The sequence below is a fragment of the Lissotriton vulgaris genome, chromosome 5, assembly GCF_964263255.1.
Source record: "Lissotriton vulgaris chromosome 5, aLisVul1.2, whole genome shotgun sequence".
In the NCBI taxonomy this organism is placed as follows: Eukaryota; Metazoa; Chordata; class Amphibia; order Caudata; family Salamandridae; genus Lissotriton; species Lissotriton vulgaris.
Window position 1 is genome coordinate 2,011,154,869 of NC_141693.1, and position 13,457 is coordinate 2,011,168,325.

Sequence of the window (13,457 nt, forward strand, 5' to 3'; positions counted from 1 at the left end):
GCCTCATTCAGAGTCTGGTGGACAGGTGCCCTGCCACCGATGCGACAGATACCTCGTCCGCCAAACCTGAAATCAAGACTATGTTTCTTGAAGGGTAGATGAGTATAAGGTCTCTGGACCTTTACCGTAAGCTGGAAAGATACTGGTGGTGGGAGGAAAGAAAAGGGAAGCAAAAGAAACTGGGACAAACAAAGAGAGTGTTGAGAAAGAAAAATTGTACAAAGAAAGCTTGAAAGATGGAAGGAAAGAATGATTGGACCCTTTGACTCAGGGAGCCAGCTAGCATGCATCTGATGAGGCAGCTGGCAGCATCCCACCCCAGTACGAGGCACTCACCCAAACCGGTGACCGTGAGAAGAACCTCAGCGCGAATCTTCCCAAAGGTGTTTTGGGCTTCACAGACATATATGCCCTGGTCTTCCAGCATCACACCTGGAGGAGGAAGGGGAGACAAATGGCACACACATGTACAGGTGGGACGCACTCACTATGTTGGAAGGCACTCTCATTTCAGGTGGAGCCTCTCTCCTCACTCTTAATTGTCACTCACAGTCAGAGATGGAGCCCCCCCCCCTCCTTAGATGGCACCCAAATATTTTAGGCTGAGCCCTTCTTAGATGGTACACACAATTACAGTTAGATCCCCAAGTAGATGGCACACACATGTACAAGTGCCGCCCTCCCTACATATGTGCAGTCAGAGCCCCCTTAGATGCCAAGTTTACAGTCATAGCCCCCTCAGATGACTCACACATGTACAGGTGGAGCCCCCCTTTAGATGACACACACATGTACAAGCGCAGCCCCTCCTTAGATGCCACACATATGTGCAGTCAGAGACCCCTTAGATGCCACATTAACAGGTACAGCCCCCATATGTACAAGTGCCACCCCCCCTTAGGTGGCACACACATGTAACAACTGCAGCCCCTCCTCGGATGGCATATATTTACAGTCAGAGCCCCCTTAGGTGGCACACACATTGGCAAGCAGCACCCACTCTTACCTTCCAATGAGAGGTGCCCCACCTCCAGCTGCTGGGCGCCCCCTTGAGACCAGATGGGTGCCCCATTCGCCCTGGCCCAGGTGATCTTCGGGGTGGGGGTTCCCTCAGCTTGGCACAGAAGAGTGACGCCATCCCCGACTGCCACAGAGATGTCCGAGGGGGAATTCGTGAACTTGGGGGGTGCTGGGGGGAGAAGCAGAGACAGAGAGAGAGGAACCTTCAGCAAAATCTGTTGGCAATGAAATGCACTGAGGTGGGAAAATACATTTGTCTCTCTAGGTTTATACTTCTTATCTAGCGCTACAAGTCTGCAGCATCCAGGCGCTATGGAAGCCCAATTCAGCTTCCTACTGTGGGATACTACTGGTCAAAGTCAGCATGTCAAGGTGGGTGCAATTTACCAAAGTGATGTAGTTTGTTGGGGGGGAACACCTTTGGTTGACCCTCAAAAGTGTCAATACAATGAGAACATATACTAATTTGTATTTTGTGGGTCCATCAGTCTCTTGAACCCGGGTCTTTGTGCTCAACATGAACTTTTAAATATCCCACTATTACAGAGAGGATTTCAAGAAAAAGAAACAAGTGCAACTTAAAATGTCATCACTCTTTGAAAAGGATTTGTCCTGGATGCTTAAAAATACTGTGAATTTCGAACGCTGGTTGCGTTTAACAATAGAGGAATAGACACTTTCTACGTCTGATTGTTTATCGAGTACATGCCCCCCTCCTTTAGTTTCTTGCAGCTGAAGTAACCAGTATGGATGCCGCAGCAGAAAACCACTAATAAACAGACAAGTTTTAAACAGTTTCCTAAAGGATTGACTGGGGAGAGGCAGGGTCGGTCGCCAAAGGATGCCGGTTTAGTTTGGACGACAAAGAATTTGTCATTTGATCTCAAAATTTGGGACAATTTTTGATAAATGAGTTTGCCAAGCATGAACTCCAAGCGAGACTGGTGAGTTGGTCTGTGGAAGACCACCTGCTGTGACAGAGCCCGGTTTCGGACAGCAGCCCATGGAGTTGTCTTAGTGAGGAGTTGATGCTGAGGCTGCTCACCGACCAATCAGGCTGCAGGCTCTGAATTAACCCTGGGTGAAGTACTACGCTACACTCGCTTAGTTTGCGAAGTTTGTGCTACTTCGCACTACGCGAATTGCACGGAGTACAGTGCAAACACGTGTAGCGTAGCGGTCATTTTTTGCTTGCTCGCGGTCCTCAACATCAAGTTGGCAACCACGAGCGAGCAAAATGCCATCCCGGCGAGACTTTTTCCTCTCAACGCGGGGAGGTCAGGTTTCTCATTGCGAGTGGTCGCGTATGCTCGCGAGCGATCGCGATGAGAAACTACCAGTCCGCGTTGAGATAGCTGCCGCTTGAGTAGAAATCTACTCGAGGAGCAGAAAACGACCGCTTGCACTGTGCAAGATGCAGTTTTTACTGATTGCAGAGTGCGAACAAATATCCAGCACTGTGCAATCAGTGCGAACAGCATTGCACAGTGCACTATGCAGTTCGCGTAGCGCAAAGTGCACTTCGCGTAGCTACACATAACGCTACTAGGCGAACCACGCCCAGGGTTACTCTGAATGAACTCAAGTGCTTGGTTCATGTGGCAGGAGTGGAGATGAAAACAGAACTGATAGAGCCCAGATCACTATTGTACCAAAGCACTGATGAAAGAGGCATTAAATCTGTTTTCAAAAAAAGAAATATTTTCAGAGTGCTACAGGATGAAAAAACAAAAAGGAACTAGTTCCTTTTTGTTTTTTCATCCTGTAGCACTCTGAAAATATTTCTGGAGACATGGAGAAAGTGACAGAATCCAAGTAAATGCCCAGCTTCCGAACCACGGCAAAGAGGTGGGACAACGGCCATAGGAAGGCGGAGAAGGTGTGAGGCGTGATTGACAGGTCCGTTTTAGTGGGACTCATTTTGAGCCATCCACCACTGAATGAAATGAAGACTATTGGACATAGTGGAAGACTGAAGTGAGCACCGATCGATCCAAAAAACCATCTAAGCATCATCATCATCAAACATATAAAATCTAGCCCCAGCTGAGGATAACAATTGGGTAAGTGAAGGCAGATAGATATTGAAGAAAAGGCGGCAAAAGATTGAGCCTGAGGGACAACTCAGGCAAGAGGGTCATTTTAGATTTTAAGCGATGGGTGCTGACCATCTGAAGGAGCCTTGTCAGATAAGAAACGATCCAATCCTTTACAGTACCTGTAACTCCAGCTGCCTCAATTCTAGGGAATAGCAGTGATTGGTCAAAAGTATCGACCGCAGAGGATGAGTCAAGGGGGACTAATGCCCCATTTTGGCCAACCACTGTCGGCTAGCCCATGAGAATCATCTAGGACTGCCACCACTACAGCTTCAGAGCTGCTTCAAGTCTAAAGGCAGCTCGAAATGAAAGCAGAAGGGTCGTGGCTGGAACAAGGTCTTGAATCTGGTGAAAAGCCAACTTTGAAAAGGGTTTTAGACAAATAAGGAAGCAGAGAAATTAATCTGAAGTTGCTGATGACAGAGGATTCAAAGAAGGTTTTTTCAACAAAGGTTTAACCTTTGATGTTTTCTCTATATTAGGGAAAGTACCTGACATGATCGGTGCATTGAAGATAGTTAACAACGTGTCTAATATTACTAGACAAAACTAAAAGAGCCAAGTCCTTTTTGTGGTGCCGCGTCTTGAGAGGAGTCAGGAATGGTTCTCAGTAATAGTTTCCAATGGACTTCTTTGGAAATTAGAACAAAATTGGAAAGCGAGCTGGTGCAGGGTTGCTGCTTGAATAAATAGCAATCCCTTTAGATCCCAGATCCTAACAATTTTGTTATAGAAAGGTTTGGTCAAGTCATCACAGAAGCTATCGGAATGAGAATACTATTGGAAGAGGCCTCCGGAGCCTGGGGTTCATTCATGAGTTTAAATACCTCGTTTTCTAGATTGGGGGCATGTGAATCCCTCTTATTTTGATACCATATTTAGTTTCACTTAATTTTGATGTATTAATTTTCCGTACAGAGACTAGTAGTAGTGGACAGATTCCCTCCAGAGTCTTCTTTCCTGTCTGTTATTGAGTTTAAGTCCGCCGAATGCAGGCGAGACCCAATGCTTAGGCTGTTTCATGGAAGAGATTCTACATTTCCTTAAAACACTAAATAAAGTCAAAGTGTTGACCGAAGTCTGGACATGGGTTAAAAGCCCCAACGTTAAAACTGTGCTCGCTGCGCGTCTCCAAAGGATTGGTCCAATCTGTTTAAGGCGGGCTGCAATGGACTCGGCTGAACCCTTTCTCTGCTGCCTTCTTCAAAGATGTCCATCAGAATAAAAGCTTTAACAGATGGTAAGAAGGTTGCATCAAATGGAATCTATTTTGTATAGGAAAGCCTCCCCCCTCATTAAGTTCAGAGCCATCTCCAGGAAGACGTTCTCCCTCTGGGAGTTGGGGATGATTTCTCCATATTTAGGAAGAAGCCTAGACTGTGCAAGGTTTGCCTCAGCGCCTACATGCTGCTTTGCAGTGCTTTAGTGAGCTGCCCTTCCCGAACCAGTCGCCTTCGTGGGTCATACACAGAGTTCCTGCCTTCTTAGATAGACCGGAATCACTGCAAGCCATTTTCTCAAAAGTACCCTCGGGGCAGATTTTATCCTTAACCGCAGTACTGTGAATTAAGATGTAAGTTGCTGACAACACACCGAAGGTACTTGTTGTGCTTTTCATTCGCAGAGCTATGGAAGTCGGCGTCCCAGAGGTCTACTGTTGCCATGTAGTCACTTTACCTCATCCCCGTATGATCTATTGCGGTGTGGTCATTTTGAGCCTCTGCGTCTTGATGAACTTGTCAGGGGCCTGAGCTCATGGCTGGTCTCAGGGATAAGCGCTGTTCTGGGGCAGGAAAGTACACGGAGAATACTCCTTGGCTGTCCTCTCTCCTGGAGACCTCTTCTATGGGCTCTTTATGTAGTAGTTCCTTTATCTTTGGTTGCAGGAGCATCAGTGTTTGTTCTCTGTAAAAGAAAACCTTTTTTGTTTTTTGCGTTGACCACATTTTCTATAGTTCTATGAGCTATCTGTATTGTATTAAGTTTGGCACCAATGTGCCGGAGGTTGTCTTCCTCCTTTCCTGAAGGAAACCTCCTAACCTGCCCCCTACATGTGTTTGTTGTCGTGGCCCACCTTGTGCTCAGTCGCTTTGCTGAGGCGGCCGCCCTTCTTATGGCGTGGCCCTTCCCTCTGGACCTGCTGCAAACAGACCTTGCTGGTACTGGTGTGGTTGCCATGACATAACTATTGACTGGACAGTACTCATTTGTAGAGCAGCATTTTGCAGAGCAGCTGGTTGTGAACTTTCTGTACTCATTGGCCTTCTGCAGGCGTCATGCCAGTTTGAAATGTCTCTGAATTGTAGAGCCCGCGTCGCTCTGGTTTCTTCTTTATCTTTTTTCATGTGCTGTCGGGATCCATCCACAGCAGATACAATAACCTTCCTAGGGTGAAAGGCATGTTGATCGTCAAAGCTTGAACTTGCTGTTCGAGGCGTGAACCCCTCAGTCATGATTGTCTCTTGAGTGTTGTGACGATGCACATCTGTTTGCGGCCTGTGCCTGTCGCATCAAGGGCCAACTCTAGGCATGTTATAAGAAATTATTCTTCCCTCCTGCATGATCACCTCTTCTCTCTTTTTGCATTGATCGGTGGGTGTACCATCACTTGCTGGTGCCCATCTGCTGAGGAGGCGCTAGAATTTGCTATGTGATATTAAGGCGCCTCACACCTTTCCACTTTCCTCCCCGCCATATTGTTTGTTTTTCTTACTCTCTCAGTCGTGGGCCCTGTAGGTGACAGCGCATTGGCTCTCTTAGGACCTTTCGAGAGTAGATCTGATTCTTCAGGGGTGTTGGCCTTGATGTGTTATAGGTTCTCTGTAGAATATCTCTGTTTTTGTCCACCCAGATGTTGTGGCTTTAAATGACGCCAGCTCCTAGAAGGCTTCCCTTCCATGGTCTGATACATTTGTCAGGACAGGCAGACAGAGGTTTCTCTATTGCACCAAGACCAGTGTTTCCAGAAGGAAGCAAGATTCACTCTGCTCTTCCTCGAGCTGTACCACGTAGGTGTCTGCTGCTCTCTTAATAATGGCATTGTGCACTGAAGTGCCATATGGTGGTGGGGGTCTGGATGGGTAGGAGTCCATATCTTACACAGGAAAGTGTGTCCCCAGGTCTTCTTAGCCCCCTCCTGCAGCACTTTCCCGCACCCATCTGCGAGAACTGTTCCTCTTCTTCGCAGAAGAGTTGCTGCTCCTCTTGATGGATTTCTGAAGTGTTGGGTGGTTCCAGATGCCCCATTTCCACCCCCTGTTCTGCCACTCTGTGGTTTGGAAGGGATCTTGAATGTCCTGAGGGAGTAGCTGAACTCCTTCTTTTGCAGCAGGTCCGCCATATCAGCCTTGACTTGGTGCTTTTTGTTTTGATCTTGAGTACGCGTTGTTGGTGTTAAGAGGGTCTTTATCTTTGAGATCAAAATTTTAAGAAATAAATAAAAAAACAAGGACAAATACAACAATTCCGGACCCAACCACTAGATGGCGGAACAATGCACAGCATAGTGAATCCAGAAAGATTCATGCTGCAAAACCTCCTTTTCCTTCATCTCCTTTTCCTTCCCACAATCCCCTCTTGGTGTCATGCAGGTCTTGGAAGGCTCGCCCCAGGGGTGTATCTGTGCTTCACCCCATGGTGCTCTTTGGATCTGTGCTTCTCTTTGGCTTCTGGTTGGTTGTTTTGATGCTGGGGTGTCTGTGTGGACTTGGGGGTCCAATAGCTTTTGCACCATCCTTGATCTGTCCTTTGTGTCTGCTGTCCTCTGTGTCCTTGAAAGCTTTCGTTGGCACTTTCTCTGTCTCGAGGTTAACAAAGGCCTCTTCACCATCAGAGCCCTTGCCCTGTGCCCCTTCTGTTTCCTCGGGCATATCCTGCCGGTGAACAGGCCAAGCGCCTTGCTTGATCAGTCACTGCGCTATATCATAACTGGCTCACCTTTGCTTCTCGCTTACCTTAAGGGCTCTCTGGAGGAACTCCTGACAGGCCTTGCACCAATCAGACTTATGTTCCAGGGAAGGCAAAGTTACTCACCCTCGTGTTGTCCTTCCGGGAAGCGGGCATCCGGGAAAAGTCTACAAAGGCTGTTCTCCATGTTTCAGAACAGCTCCAGCCCGAGCACGCATTCTGGGACCCAAGTAGTTGAGATTATGATGAAGGTGCTTTCAATTCAGGGTTTTTTCTCTGTGTTCTTCGGTTCTTCTCAATGTTCCTCAATCGTTGTCATCAACTCCAGAGTAGAAACCCCTTCTTTCGATGTTTCCCTGGTTTTCAATCGCATCTACTCAATGTTCTTTCTGAAGCGTTGAATTTAGCTTCTGAAGCCAACAGCAGAAAAACAAATCTGAATCAAGCAATAGCGCACAGGAACTTTCTGGGTGTACGTCTGATATCATAGGGGTGTGATATGGGCATTTAAACGGTCAACACCGCCGAGAGAGGGAAAGAGACACTTCCAGACCCAACTACAAGATGGCGGAATCATTCACACCCTTCAACTGCAGGAAAGATTCACTCTGCAAAAAAATATGCCACCCAAGGATGGTTGAGGTAAGGTAGTCCCCCGGTGGCGTAGACTCAAAACGCGCTAGTTATGTTTTTTAATGCTCATGGTAAGTCAGGGCTGCTCCATCGCTCTGCTTGTCAGCGCAGTCTTTATGAAGAGTTTTACAGTTAGTAGAGATTACTCCATAAAAGAAGGGTTCGGAGTGAGGACTGGACCAGGTTTCAATCAGGCAAAGGATATGAAGCTGGTATGACATGAAAAGATTGTGGCCTCATTTATGAAATGTGTGGCATCGCTGCGTGAAAACGGCGATGCAACACTTTTCAGTGCACGCTCCTTGCGACACCCTTAATGAGCCGTATTTACTGTCCGACGCTCAATGTCACAAGGATTTACAGATGCATCAGTGTTCCAAGGGGCAAGCGCCATGTGAAAAGGACTGCGTCACCCTTTGCGCCTGCTTCAAGCAGGTTTAAGGTTTTGACGCAGTTAGGCTGTAGAAGGGGAGGAGTGAAATCTCATAGATTTCACTGCAAATCTTCTACCTTTTCTGCACCGGAACGCCCACCCTGCATACATTATACCTGTTGCAGGTATAATGTAGCGTAGGGGTTTACAAAGGGACGCATCTGCCTAGATGCATCATTTTGTGAATATGGTGCAGTGTGGCCCATATTTTACGCCGCCGCAGCGTCACAAAAAGTGATGCAACGGTGGCATAAAGGGCTCATAAAAAGGCCCTGGTATTTCCTATCTGTGAGCAATCGTGGACCACATACTACTAAGTAGTCCTTTATGATTTCTTTGGGAATCCTCTTTATATGTGGTGGGGAGGATCAAAGACAGAGTCCAGGAGGTCTGATTATGACAAAGAAGGCCCCTTTCAGAGACAAATTGTAGAAGCAAATTTAGGCTAATTATCACATAATCATAAGCCAGCACCTCTAACCACATATAATATATGTCCGTATTTTTACAGCTGTTCTGCTTACTGTCCAAATGATGTCTTTTTATGGTCCTACAAATATAAAAAGGCATAAGCCAAGCCAATAGGTATGGCTTTCTAAGAATGTTGTATGGTATTGTAAAGCTTTACCGGCAAATAGCGGGGGAATGAATATGTATTTGTGTGGAAGCAAAGAACTGTAAAATAATATTGGTGCACATTAAAAGGGCCGGTGACCGTTGCACTTTCAAGCTAGACCTAAAGATCCATGTAGGTTGATGACGGCTCTCCTCCCATCAGTGCTATTACCAGAAAAAAACAGACACCATAAAATATCCAGCTATCTAAGAGACTTTAATAGCATAACAATGTCACGTGTGTGACCCTGAGAGTTCAACCTCAGGCAGCTGGATAGATAACAAAATGATCACAGCTGTGGAGGGAAAACACTTTTTTGTGGAAGCACACAACTTCTGCCCAATCAAAACATGTACACCTGGCCTCCAATATGTGGGCGGAGCGAAAGCATATGTAGCGATGCTCACAGAATTGTAGGGCGACAGCTGAGATGCCAAGCCAGATAATAAAAAAGGAGATGGGAGGAATGCTTGCAATAAATCTAACCGCTGGCAATCACTTGGGGTAGCATCCCAATCCATCATTCTTTTGACCACCATGTCACTGCACTTTAGACCCAGCCATATGCAAATCATTGTTGACCCTGCTCCAATAGGAACAGACCAGACCGAACTGACAAATCAGGTTGTCCCTGAATGGGAACAAAAGCAACCAAGGGCCGGTTTCACCCTTTTGGGTCTCTCCGTGGCTCAGTTAGCACAGGAGCCACAGATAGGCATACCCTTGGCCACTTAGGGCAGAAAGAGAAACACACAAGCTGTGATAGGAGGCTGCTCGCTGTAAGTCCAACCCCTGGCAATTGCACAGGGTAGCATTCCAACCCTTCGTTATGTTGCCCATTTTGCCGGAACCAGCCATTACAACGCAACTAAAACAACGCACTACCATTACAATGAAACTTTTACAACGCAGGATCCATTACAAAGCATGCCATTACAACGCATGCCATTACAAGGCAGCTGCTATTACAACGCATGCCATTACAACGTAAGTATGGGTAAGTATTTAATTTAATTTTAACCCCTACACCATCCAACACTTACCCTACTATTACGCCTCCCTGGAGTTAGAAAAGTAATTTTAACCCCTACACTATCCAACACTTACACTACTATTACATTCCCATTAATTAAAAAAAAAATACTTACCCATACTTACGTTGTAATGGCATGCGTTGTAATAGCAGCTGCGTTGTAATGGCATGCGTTGTAATGGCATGCGTTGTAAAAGTTTCGTTGTAATGGTATGCGTTGTGAATATATGCGTTGTAACGTCATACATCCACTTTGCCACCTCAGATAGGACCCAGCCGTATGGACTCAGCCATGTGGTCCTCGCCATAAACCTGTATTTTTAGATGATAAAAGTTGTAAGATTTCACAGTGGTTTGGATTTATAAATCAAATCCAGGTCACCTGACCCGAAAGCTGCAACCACAAGGTTTGAAATAGGCGTTCAGCTACAAATTTACGCCCCCACCCCATTGGATAACACATTTGTAGTGTCCCTAGAACGCAGCGCAGCCCTCGCCCAGAAGGTTGTCCCTACACTCACCCAAGCTCATCTAATCAGGTGACCCTACTAATAAAAGGGGTCTGGGCACATGCGCATTCGCTCCATATGTACTCTGCCGTCAAACAGGCCTAAAGCCCACCCACCACAGCACTGAATGCTCCATAAAACAGACATGAAAGGACTCAGAGTGTGTGTAGACTTCCATAAATCTAGCTTGATGTTCCAAAGACCAGGAGTCCATGTTCTGGGGGCACCTCTGTGCCCTTCAGACGGTGCCAATAGGGAACTGACTGCAGTAATAGGCATTGTCTGGAGCTATGCAGGGTTCGAGTCGAGGCCTGAAAATCTACAATATGGGGCCTTCGGGTGCTGGTGAGATGGTGTATGTCTGGAAGTGACTTTGTGGAAGTGGGGTGCCCACGCCTACATGCATGGGCTGCCATTGCTCGGAGTGGGAGGGCGTCCAGGACGTTTCGGCGGAGTAGGAGGAGCGTCCTCCGCTGTGGCCACGGCGGATGTGCGGTCTCTTGCGAGGGAGGTAGAGCGGAGTTTCTGGATGGTTGGTGTAAGTTCACTCGGTGGTTCATGTATGCAGGCCCTTGGTCATGATGGGCTTTGTAAACATGGGTCAGTAGTTTGAATTGGCATCTTTTCTGGATGGGGAGCCAGTGGAGGGCTCTCAGGTGCTGGGTGATGGGGGTCCATTTGGGCAGGTTGAGGACCAGTCTGGCCACTGCGTTCTGTATCGTCTGGACCCAGCGCAAGAGAGAAGTCACTGAGGAGCTGGTGAGCCAAAGGGGAAGCACAGAATCCACCCGCCCAGCCGGACCCAGTGCTTCCAAGCATGGTGTCTCCTATCCATAAACGCCTGGCACCGATGCCAGGCTGCAGTTAGAAGCGCCAGGCAGGCATCGCTCAGAGCCGGCTGTCTGGGTGATCATGTGCCAAAAGCCATCTCTGATCTGTCCACACATGCCATCCATGCCCGTCGTGAGCAGAGCCAGACTGGAAGCGTGAAACAAGCGCAGCTGGTGTAACTTGGATAGAGTCCGATAGGGCGAAGTGCCTAAAATCACAAACATTATCCATGGGCAGCTGGGACTGCAATGATGAGCTTTGAGCTTCCAAAGTCAGAGCCATCGCCAAAGAGTCTTTCAACTGTACTGAGCCCCTCTGACCCCTCACGCGTCCCTGTGCCACCGACCAGCACCCCCCCACTCTCATGCCCCCTTTCATGGGCTTTCACTGCTTCTCCCTCCAGAGAGCTCCTGCGCCTCTGTAAAGGCTCTCGAATCTCTGTCTCTGGAGGAGGGGTCTTTGGGGGGGGAAGAGGCAGGTATGTGACAATGCTGGGTTTAGCAATGTGAACCACACACAGCTCTCCTAATGCACCTCAGGGCTGCTAGTCCAGTAACATGAGCAGCACAGGACTCTCTCAGGGTACCTCCGTCCTGACCTACGGCACCCCTCAGGGGTTCTAGCCTAGTAATGTAAGCCACACACAGCTCTCCTTGTGCACCTCGGTCCTGAACCGCGACACCCCTCAGGGGTTCTAGCCTAGTAATGTAAGCCGCAAACAGCTCTCCAAGTGCACCTCAGTCCTGACCGCAGCACCCCTCAGGGGTTCTCGTCTAATACTGTAAACCGCACACAGCTCTCCCAGTGCACCTCAGTCCTGACCCGCGAAACCCCTCAAGAGTTCTGGTCCAATAATATAAGCCATATACAGCTCTGCCAGTGCACCTCAATCCTGACCTGCAGCTCTCCTCAGGGTTTCTAGTCTAATAATGGAAGCCACATGCAGCTCTCCCAATGTACCTCAGTCCTGACCCACAGAGGTTCTGGTCTAATAATGTAAGCAAATGATGTTGGGTAGATGCACAGCCTATGTTTTGTTGAAAAGGTGAACGCACTGTGAACAATGTTAGTTAGGTTTTGCTGGTGCTCCGCAAGGTGACTCCGAGGGCCCAACGGGGTCTTGCTCTATGAATGAAATGTGAGGCTAGAGATGTCTCTAGTCTCATCCCTTAGTAGGCACACATGTTGTTGTCTTAGTGAAAACAAAAAGACTTCCACTCAATAGGTTTGATAAGAATTTTGTTGTATTTCTTGTGAATTATATATTCAATTTGAATATATAATTCACAAGAAATACAACAAAATTCTCACATTTCACTAATAATGTAAGCCCCACACAACTCTCCCAGTGAACCTCAGTCCTGACCTGCGGCACCACTCAGGGGTTCTGGTTTAATAATGTAAGCCACACACAGCTCTCCTTGTGCACCGAGGCCTGATTCGCGGCACCCCTCAGGGGTTCTAGCCTTGTAATGTATGCCGCACACTGCTCCCCCAGTGCACCTCGGTCCTGAACCGCGACACCTCTCAGGGGTTCTGGTCGAATAATGCAATTCACACACAGCTCTCCCAGTGAACCTCAGTCTCACCTGCAGCACCCCTCAGGGTTCTAGCCTAGTAATGTAAAGCCACACACAGCTCTCGCACTGCGCCTCAGTCCCGACCGAAGCACCCTTCAGGGGTTCTAGTCTAATCATGTAAGCCACACGCAGCTCCGTCAGTGCACCTCATTCCTAACCGCGGCACCCCTCAAGTTCAAGTTCAAGTTCATGAATTTGTATAGTGCACAACTCACCCAGAGGGTCTCAAGGAGCTTGGGGGAGGAGGGGGGGGGGGGGGTGCTTTACTTATCAAATATCCAAGTTTTAAGTTGTTTTCTGAAGGAGAGGTGGTTCTGTGTAAGGCGGAGGTGGGTGGGGAGAGAATTCCAGGTTTTGGCTGCTAAGTAGGAGAAGGATCTTCCCCCATTGGTGGATCTGTTGATGCGCGGAATAGCGGCTAGGGCTTGCTTGGACGAACGAAGTTGGCGAGTGGCGGTGTAAAAGGACAGGCGCGTGTTGAGGCATTCGGGTCCTAGGTCGTAGAGGGCTTTGTGAGCGTGGGTGAGGAGTCGGAACGTTATCCTCTTGTTGGCGGGGAGCCAGTGGAGGTCTTTCAGGTGACCGGAGATGTGAGCTTGGCGGGGGATGTCGAGTATGAGTCTGGCTGAGGCGTTTTGGATGCGTTGGAGTTTATTTTGTAGTTTGGCTGTGGTTCCGGCGTAAAGGGTATTTCCGTAATCCAGTCGGCTTGTGACCAATGCGTGGGTAACCGTTTTTCTTGTTTCGGTGGGGATCCCACTGAATATTTTTTTGAGCATGCGAAGGATGTTGAAGCA

General features: G+C 48.0%; 1 protein-coding gene across 1 annotated transcript in view; it reads right to left on the reverse strand.

Annotated features, from left to right (window-relative positions):
• Positions 1-13,457, reverse strand: part of HMCN2 (hemicentin 2) — a 563,480-nt gene that overhangs the window by 391,954 nt on the left and 158,069 nt on the right. The window contains exons 16-17 of the mRNA XM_086924818.1: positions 1,007-1,189; positions 337-432 (exon numbers count right to left, since the gene is read on the reverse strand). Coding sequence (XP_086780944.1) covers positions 337-432; positions 1,007-1,189 — 279 coding nt within the window. The remainder of the gene's footprint in view (positions 1-336; positions 433-1,006; positions 1,190-13,457) is intronic.